General features: G+C 43.7%; 1 protein-coding gene across 1 annotated transcript in view; it reads left to right on the forward strand.

The window, feature by feature from the left end:
- Fam114a1 (family with sequence similarity 114 member A1) overlaps positions 1-10555 on the forward strand; it is a 72064-nt gene that overhangs the window by 18518 nt on the left and 42991 nt on the right. The window contains exon 3 of the mRNA XM_021210793.2: positions 7171-7258. Coding sequence (XP_021066452.1) covers positions 7171-7258 — 88 coding nt within the window. The remainder of the gene's footprint in view (positions 1-7170; positions 7259-10555) is intronic.

Here is a 10555-nt window from a genome sequence, read left to right on the forward strand (position 1 = left end):
GAGCTGAGAAGAACCTAAGTTCATGAGAGCAAAGTGGAGAGATTTTGCAGACAGTTGATATTTTAAATGAAACATCAGTGGACACGAGAGGTAAGACAGTCCGTGGAAACCGTTTCCTGTGTCGGTCTGAGAGTGCTCCTCTGTTCCATGCTTCGGGTCTCTGTCTATCACCTTGCATGAAAAGGCTCACTGAATTTCAGAGGTAGATTTATTTCCCTGAGAAGAATCCAGGCATGAGTAACCAGAATTCCCCAGAGTTCAATGCTGAATGGAGGACCACCGACGCAAGGCAAAGGCCTTTCTTCTTTTTATATGATATATCATATTATATTTATTATATTTATTTCTGTGTGTGCACATGTATGAGTGCACATGTGTTATGGTCCATGTGTGGAAGTCAGAGGTAACCTGCAGGTGTCAATCCTTCCCTTCCACCACGTGGCTCCTGGGATCAAAGTCAGCTTATCAGGCTTGGCAGCCGGCACCTGTGACCACTCATTCATCCTGCTGGGCTGAAAAAGAAGTTTCCCTTGTGCCCGGCCATGTCAAGGCAGGAAGACTCTCTTAGATGTATCCAACCATCTACAAATCTTGAAGACCTTTCTTTTCAGATATTAGGGGTGCTAGTAAAAAGTCTGCTGTGTTCACCAGTTAAAATATATTCCTGCAATTCGGAATGCTAATTAGCCAACCATCAGCTGTTAATGGAGGCAGAGATAATAGGATTGCTGCCTCTGGAGCATGGGTCTCCTAATGAGAATGCCCTGCTGACCCGGACTGTACATATTTTATTGGAATGCTGTCAGCTCTCAGATTGCAGCTTAATCTAAGAAGCCTACATAATAGCATCCTATGTGTGTAAGAGTGTTCTAAAAATAACTGAAGCCATAATACTGAATGCTGACAGTAAGTGAAAATGGGAAGATAGGGCAGTGGCGATGCTGTGCTTTGCATATAGTTTGAGTTGGCTCCCTAAGGGATGGGGTTAGAAGATTGGTGCTCAGTGCAGAGATATTGGGAAGCTGTATCTCTGGCAAGTAGGGCCCAATGGGCATTCCTAGGGTTCCTGGGAAAGCTGTCCTAAGAAAGGATTAAGGTGCCTCTCCTGAGACTCTTGAGCGAGACAAGAACGGGATGTTAGAAGGGTGAGCCTAAGCAACTAGTTGTTCTCCCACTTCCTGTTTTGTGATGTGATTCCTTCCTTATGTGCTCCCACTACCGGGACACCATCCACCTTGAGATCCTCAGCGGAACCAAGTCAGGGCTGGAGCTTGCCTTGAAGTCTCCAGAAGTGTGAACTCAGTAAACACTTTTTCCTTATAAGATGTGCCTGCCTCTGGTATTTTGTTATAGTAAAGAAGAGTGAACGGGCACCGATGCTATGGAACTAGAGTGCTTTAAATCCAGATATGTTACGTTTCAAATCCTACTGAGGGGTTCCGGCAATGAAAGACTAACACGAGCCTGTAGCTTCACAACAAGGAAGCCATTGTGACTTTGGCGCAAATGGCTTCATAAGGTGGTGGTGGGAGAACTCTTGCTGTCTTCGATGGAGGGGTGATGACAGGAGTGAGTACAGAAGATCAGCATCATTCTGAAGAGGTGGGGAAGAAACATAATGGAGCATAAAAGCTGAGAGGTTTGAGAGAAAACCCTTGTTCCTGTTGAGGTGCTGTGGTGGAGACAACTGTGGGCATAGTTAAATGTGAGAAGTCACTGTTGGGAGAAAAAAGAAGCCAAGAGACCTGGAACTAGCCCAGGGTGGGGCTGTGTCAGGTGGTAAGGACAGTGGTAACTAAAAGGATGACACTGTTTCCATGGCAACAGAAGAATGAACCCATGGTCCCTTGGCTTGGGTATCCTTCAATTTGGGTTTAGATGGGTTTTGGTGCAAGCTCATGTGTGTATTATATAAAAAAAGAGATCTACTTAGATGCTTAATTTGATTTAAATAGTGTTTAGTTTATTAAGACTGCAATTTTAAACACTCAATTCTTCATCCCAAAAAATCACAATTCTGTATATAAGCCCAGCAAAATTGAGCAGCAGTTTTCTAGGGAAAATTGTTTAATGTTTGATTCTTTTTTTTTCCTATTGACTTGAATGTGTTAAATGTAATATATTCTATTTCCTTTCAAGTGCCTCATATATAGATTACAAGACCTTGCTGAGTACTTAATAATTGTTATAAAAGCTATTAAATGTATAAAGTGGGCTTAAAGACCTAAATGTTAATACAGTAGTCCTAAATGTGGGCCATTTCAGCTAAAGTCTGTGATGTGATAATTCAGCTATTCATTATAAATTGGTTTTCAAACCTTGTGACCCTGCTAACTTTCATAAATATCAGGAGGACAGAAAAGGTCAAATGTGCACACACACACACACACACACATACACACACACAAAACCACATTAATAGCGTGGCTTTGGTGCTTTGGCCTTTCCACATTTAAGTTTTAAATCTCCCTAGAGTTGGAAAAGGTTTACTCATGAGGAAAGAAAATTACTTGGCATTAACTGAGGCCATTGTGAGTCTGACCTTCTGACAGAGCAGCAGGCACCCGGGACACCTGCAGCCTCGTGGCTGTACTGAGGGTCCTTTCAGAGTACCTGTGCTGTGAGTTACAGGACTTAAGGAAGACCTGGTCTCATGGGTCTAATGATGGACATCCCTGGTATGAGATCTACACGATACCTGATTCCTCATCTCTCTTGGGGATGGAACATCCATGTTGGCCTTTGATCTTAACACAGAAATATATATATATAATGTGAATGGTCCTTGTGTTTGACAGACCCCTCTAGATTTTTACCTTGTAGCTATAGTTTTGAACTGGTTCGCCTAAATTAAATAGTTTATTTTCCTGGAGCTCTGACTCAGGGTCTCACACAAACTAGGCAGACGCTTTGTGGCAGAGCCACACACTCCAGTCTCAGTAAATGATGTGGGCATTTGGGTGGTGGTGGTGATAGTGTTAGGGATGGAACTTGAGCCTTGCTCAAACCTGGCGAATGCTGTACCGCTAAGCCACAGGTCCAACCTAAAAAGTGCTTTCTATTTGATGTTAAGTGGGATACTAGGCATTTAGATGTCTTCTCTATTTTAGGAACTTTGAACTTGATGGGATCCTGCATAGTTAAATATTCTTAGGATCACACAATGGTTGCGGTTGTTCAAAGGACCAATTGTGTTTTTATTTTTTGTTTAAATTTTATTTATTATATGTGTATGGGTGGTTTGTCTATGCATCACATGCATGCCTAGTGCACACAGATTTTAGAATAGAGCATTGGATTCCCTGGGACTGCAGTTATAGATGGTTGCCAGCCACCATGTGAATGCTGGGAATTAAACCCAGGTCCTGTGAAAAAGCAGCCAGTGCTCTTAACTGATGAGGTATCTCTCCAGCCCCTCTAATTATGATTTAGATGTCCTTGATCAATCCAAGTCTGATTTGTTCTGAGTTTATGGGAAGGAGAAAAACAAAAACAACATAGTGAGTTCTCATAGGATGCCTTTGCTTTCTGAGTTAGGCCTCAAAGGTCTGTGTTACAGGAGGTGAGAGCTATCTAGGTGAAAGGTGAGAAACAAAGTTTTACAGCAGCATTTAATAATGTGAGAAGCAAGTTGATGCACTCTGATTATTCAGTCTTACTTGGGTGTGTGTGTGTGTGTGTATGCGCGCGCGTGCGCGTGCACATGCTCACACGCCGTAGCACGAATGTAGAGGTCAGAGGACTTGGTGGCGAAGGTTATTTCCTTCTGCCTTTATATTGGTTCCAGGAGTTGAACTCATGTCATTAGACCTACATGGAAGTACCTTTACCCCCTGAGCCGTCTCATGGGACCTATGCGGCTATTTTATAGGCCTCTAAGTGTGTCACCTAATGACCAGCTAGTGGAGACAATACTTAACGATATATAATGCATAGTTGATATGTATTTAGTTTATATTTTTTGTTAAATGTGCACGTCTAGCTACTTGAGGACTTTCTATTAATTATAGATATCCCTTTTAACTAGTCAGAATTTCCAGCTCAATGTCAAGGACTTTATTAATAAAGCAACTGAAGTAGTCGCTTATTACACAGCATTTGACTTTCTGTTTTATTCTCTAGCCAGTTACCAGCTGTCAGGGCACAGTCAATATCGTAGACCTGAGTCAGAAGCCATCACCCCCGAGTGCATTGTTCTTTCTAATCACAAGCAGTGATTGGCCCAGGGAAAGAATAATATTAGTCATCAGCTTACAACTGTCCTCCTGGAGGTATAAAATTGCTACTGGATTCCATTGCCGAATGGGGTGCATCGATGCAGACACCACAAACGAGTGCAGACAGTCATGAGTCATGGGTGGTTCGCCCATGTCGACAAGTCTCTCTCTGTTTCCAGACAGAAGGAAAAGCTGACAGCCAGCTCGCAAAGCTCGCTCCTTCACAGCCTTAAAGCTGGTGTTTCAACCTAACATTTATGGTGTGTTTATATGACAAATTCATAGGAAATAATTTTTTAATCATCTCAAGGCCTGCAGGGTTATTGGCGCTGAGAGTTCTTTTATGTGTGTAAAAAATTCATTGCATATACTCAAGGTACAATTTATAAAAGTCTGCGATATCATTGAGCACATTCCCCCAATCCTGAGAGCTCGCCTCTGTCTTGTCTTGCATTTTGTAACAGATGAATGGGGGCTTAGAAGAGCTTCAGTAACTCATTACACAGAATGGCAGAACCTCGACTCAATTCTGTGCAATTCAATTCTGTGACCTTTTCCACTGGTCACATCTCTCTGCAGAATGGATGATATTTGATATTTACTGGGTAAATAGGAACACATCGAGATACAAATAACTAAAATCCACATACAGTGGTTTGCAGAACAGCGATATATTTTTCTCCCGTAATACAAAAGATGGGGACAAGTAGCTCCCGGTGTTGGCTCAGTGCTCCATCAGCATCAGGACCAGGGATGCTTTGACCTTTCCCTGAAGCAGAAAGCTTCCCTGCTTCACTGCCCAGCATCGTTTCCACACTCAGATCAGGAGGAAGAATTGGCGACAGCCATAACTGAAAATGTATCACAAAAGCAAAAGCTTTTATATACATTTATATACATCTTTGTGAAAAACTGAGCAGTATACCACCTTTATCTGCAAGGGAGACAGTAGGGGAAAGGGCACTGGGGATGACTGATGACCAGCCTGGGAGTTACAGAATCTACAGGTTATATAGTCCTCTTCCTCTCCTCCCTCCCTCCCTCCCTCCCTCCCTCCCTCCCTCCCTCCTCTCTTACTTTGTCTATGGACTCCTTCCTCCTTTATCTGCAAGGGAGACAGTAGGGGAAAGGGCACTGGGGATGACTGATGACCAGCCTGGGAGTTACAGAATCTACAGGTTATATAGTCCTCTNGCACTGGGGATGACTGATGACCAGCCTGGGAGTTACAGAATCTACAGGTTATATAGTCCTCTTCCTCTCCTCCCTCCCTCCCTCCCTCCCTCCCTTCCTATAAAAAAGCTCTCTTACTTTGTCTATGGACTTACTGTGGGTCTATATATTCTTCCTTTGCTTTCTATGATCTGTTTGTGAATAGTAAGAGTAAGCTGTGTTTCCGCTGGCTGAGATTAACAGAAACTACTACATTCCTATGCAAGAAAATGGGTACATTTATCCAACAAATAATAGGCACTCTTTGAGACTTTAAGAATGAATTAGGGACCAGAACCAGAAAGAAAGGGAGGAGAATGCGCGTACACACACACACACACACACACACACACACACACACACACAGAGACAGAGACAGACAGATAGACTGAGAGACTGGGAGACTGAAAGGCAGCGAGGGAAGAGTTTCAGTAAATCTCCAACCCAAATAAGCCCGAGCAATGAAAACACAGCTCAATTATTATGAATACATGCTGTGTCCCTAGATTGGGCAGATCTACTACTGCACTACCATCTTCCCCATATAAGAGACCCCTTAGAACTTGCGGTTTCTCCAGGCCAGGTGTTTCTGCTCTACTCTCCTTCTTCTTCCTCCTCCTGTCATCCTCTCTCTCTCTCTTTCTCTCCCAAAACCTTCAGCTCCACCTTCCCCTCTTTCTCCACCCAATCACCGGATCTAGCCTTTATCTATAAATTAAAGTGGGAAGAAGGTTTACAGGAAATGACCTGAGTGATGACTCATTCCTTGTTCGAGACCCCTCACAGGAGAACAGAATTAACATCAAATACAGTTAGCCCCAGGGCTATCCGCAACAGGGAAACAACACTATGAGGGAATCTTCTAGAACTCCAAGTTGGGAATGCAGCCCATCCTAAGACAGATCTAAGATGCTTCTGGAACTCTATGCAGTGGCCTGGGTGCACCGCCACCTTGCACACCCTGCTTCTCTTAGCTAGCTCCGTGAGTAGAATAGGGTGACCCTCCATGCCTGCATTTTTATAATATGTTGAAAAAAAAAAAGCCCAACTCACACTAAACCACAGTCTCCAGTTCATAGTTCAGAAGCCAGGGAGACAGAATTTGACAAGCCAGAAACACATTCATCGCTGCAGGCGTGGGCTGGAGTTACAGGGGTCATTTGAGTGAAGCCAACAGCTTGAATATAGATATCCCACAAAGCTTTCTGTTGCCACCCCTCCCCAGGCTAGTTGATGCCCTTAGTCAATGCTGGACACCACCATCTGCCAACCAGACTAGCATTTCCACTCCATTCCACTCTGGAAGTTAATTCTGTCTTGAAAGGCACATTTAGTTAGTTTTGTAAGAATTGGCTAAACCAGGGTCATTTAAATGTTTTTGTGTTTTATTATATTTCTCCCTGTGCTCTCTATCACTCCACTAACCCTGACCCATCACCCCTGGCAGCCCTTGTCTGTCTTTCATGTAATGGGAAGACTATAGCTCCCTCCTCACCCTGGGCCAAGTCTACAGGAGCCAATACCTCCATTACACTGTTTGGTTCCAAAGTGCATATTGCTGTGTGGGTCAAGATACTCTTTTATGACCCATATAAACTATAAGCCTGGGAGATGTGGTTGGTTGGTGGTGGGTTTTGTTCCTGAACTTTCTCTGCATCTCAACCGCTTCTCTGCGTGAATGCTTTTCCACATTCAGGGGCAAAATGAATATCTGACCTGCTGATAATCTGTTCTTCTGCAGGCTGTGGACCCCTCGTCACAAGCAGGAAGATGGGCAGGCTGGGGATCCTGGGGGAAATCTCTGCTCTCATCTGCATCAGCCACAGTAGGTAAGTGTTGGGTGTCATCAGAAGAGAGTACACAAGCTTGACAGGACAAGAGATTTTTGGCATACCATACATTGATGGAGTTTAACGTTTGCCCAGGAGAAATCCATTTCCATTTCTACTGCTCTAAGGGCATCTCATACGTTAACGCGTTTGTTCCTGGCAATGACTCTGTGAGGAGATGGTCTTATTTCCTCCTCTTGAAGTCCCTCTACCTGAGGCACCATGAAGATGACATGTACAGTATCTTGCTGCCTTCACAGCCGCACAATAGCCCTGCTGGTCCCCTGCCCCCAACCCCAGCCTAACAGGTAATCCAACAGAGCCTAGATCTGCCTGTGGACTCGCATCAGGATTGCACTAGTTGCTGTTGCCCCGTTCTCACAGCCTTGCTTTCTTTTTCTGTTGCGGTTGCACAACGCCTTGACAAAAACAACTTAAGGAGAAAGAGTTTATTTGGGTTCCCAGTTCTGGGGCACAGTCCATCATGCCAGGGGAGTCATGGCAGCAGGAGCCTGAGATGACGTGTCACACTCTGTGCATGTCAGGAAGCAGGGAGCAACTGATGCTTGTATTCCGTCCACTTTTCCCTTCGTCTTATTTTTAAAAAATTATTATATTTCATTTATTCTTATTGGGGAGAGGGGTGAGCATAGTGGAGGGGAGTCAGTTCTCCCTCCACTATGCTGACCAGAGACTGAACTCTGGTCAGCAGGCTTCCTGGCAAGAACTTTTACCTGTAGAGCCATCCTGCTGGGCCACTTTCTCCTTTTTATACAGTCCAGGATCACACTCCAGGAAATGGAGCTGTTCACAATGGTCAGGTCTTCCCTTAATTAAGTTAATCAAGATAATCCACTCTCCCCCATCCCCACCCCATAGACATGCCCAGAGACTAATTTAACATAGGTAATCCCTCAAAGGTGGCCCTGGAGGGACGTTTCCTAGGTGATTCTAGGGCTCATCAAGTTGACAGTCAGCACTAACCATCATACTCCCTCACATGACCAAGATGTCCCACCTAAACTCAAGGGACACAGTTTGGTATGCCCCCCTTGTATTCATTTCTTCTACTGCTCTTAAGATACCATTGCCAGTTTGGTCACTAAGTGCCATTCGTAGATTGCCCTCAAGGCATATTTCATAGACTTGTGGTCAACACATGGTATGGCTCTAGCCCTACACAGTAGCAGTGGTCTGTAATGGTGACCTTTGTGTCACTGTGACCAAAACACCCAAGGGTAACTTAAAGGGAAAACCATGTGTTGGCTCAGAGTTTCAGAGCTCCACTCTGGGGTCCTTTGCCTCGGCATTTCTGCATCCAATATGAGGTTAGATGCTGTGGTGGCAGGAGTCTGTGGGAGAGGAGAGTATCACATAGAAGACAGGGGTGGGACAAAGGGAGACAGGGGGGAAGACAGAGCAGTTCCAAGAACACACTCCATGAAGCTTATTACCCCCACATAGGCCCCTTTCATCACCTCCTAGTAATGAGAACAGTAATGAGGGATAACTTCCGTGACATCCAGAAAAAAATGTCAATACCAGGGCTTTGTAGCATAAACATTTTAGCATGAAGGGGCAAAGAAACTTATTAGGAAGCAGGGCACTTGCGGCCATGGAGATGCTCTTGAAGGCTTATAGATTGCCTGCAGAAAGTTAAGAAAGAAAATAACCACATCCAACTGCTATTAATTTCCACTCACAGCCTCATGTCAGTTGCAGATAGACATGCAAAATGCAGTCCTTTACACATGGCTGCCAACTGCACAAGAAACACAAGTCCAACTCACAAAGGTAGAAACACTGTAGTCATGGTGGTTGTAAGTCTCTACAGTCAGCAGGAAAGTGGTCAGAGAATAGAAACCTTTGGAAGGTGGTACTTTCTTGGGATGAACCCTGTACCATTGAGCACTAGGAGTGGAGACCCAGTATTGAGTACTTCTGATCTGTCACGGTAAGAGACTAACTCTATAGCTACACCTGGTAGCTGCCCTTTGTGAGACCCAGGTTCTCTATTTGAAAAAGAGTGGGGGGCAGGGGCGGTGCTGGAGAGATGGCTCAGCGATTAAGAGTATTGACTGTTCTTCCCAAGGTCCTGAGTTCAATTCTCAGCAACTACATGGTGGCTCACAACCATCTGTAATGGGATCCGATGCTCTCTTCCGGTGTGTCTGAAGACAGCTACAGTGTACTCATATACATAAAATGAACAAATAAATCTTTAAAAAGGGGGACACTTGAGAAAGCGTAAGCCCTCTTCCCACTTGTAGAACATGATGCTTCCATCTCATGGTCACCTGTAGAAGGAACTGTGTACGCATAGCCTCTGTGCAGAGTGGAAACGCACAGCACTGAGACTTGTGTTTAACTCCTCTGCGTTGTTCTGCCTTGTCTTTTGGTGTTTTTGAGTCTAAGGTTAAGAGGAATGCATATGTGAAACCAAGCATTTCCAGGCTACCAGTTCTTTGAGGGACCCTCCCTCTTAAAGACATTTTCATCACTCCAAGACAAACAGTCTCACAGTCTAAGAAGACTTATTCATCCACCACACATGCCTGTGGAAAAAAATTCACAAAATGCAACAAAAATCTCTGTCATTCCATTCAGAAACTAAAGGGAGGAAATGTTAAAAATACAGAAAAATGACCCAATAAGTGACAATATTGATAACTTCAAAGCAATGTCATGAAAATCAGCCATGATTTCCCGCAAGCACATTATAGACAGAACTTACCTTTAGAATGTTCAGCTAAGAGGAAATGGATGGTCCAGCTGTCAAACTAAGTCAAACTTCTTCAGAATGGGGAATTTGTTACTAGATCAGCTGAAGGCCTACATGTTAGTTTGAAAAGTTGGTTGTGACAGTGTTATGACTGCAAATATCAAATGCCAGAACATTTGATTGGGGAATAGAGTGCATCTGGTATTTCTTTCTCAAAGTCACTCTTTGTCCTTTCCCATCCTTGCCCAGGTCGCAAGTTTTCACATACTGGTGACACTCTCTACCAGCCCTTTCAAAACAGCATCAATGTTTATTGCAAAGAATGGCAGACTCATCAAAATTGTGCTACTGTGGAAATTCCCCTCTGTACAAATGTAACATCAACTGAAAGGGAATATCTATCTATCTATCTGTCTGTCTATCTATTGTGAAGTGATGTTGATGATATAAAAACTCTTAAGGGTTAAGAATTTTAGAGAACCTTGTATTAGTCAAGGTTCTCTAGAGGAATAGAACTTACAGAGCTAATGTGAATATTTTATATATATATATATATATATATATATATATATATA

This window comes from Mus pahari, chromosome 13 (assembly GCF_900095145.1).
Source record: "Mus pahari chromosome 13, PAHARI_EIJ_v1.1, whole genome shotgun sequence".
In the NCBI taxonomy this organism is placed as follows: domain Eukaryota; kingdom Metazoa; phylum Chordata; class Mammalia; order Rodentia; family Muridae; genus Mus; species Mus pahari.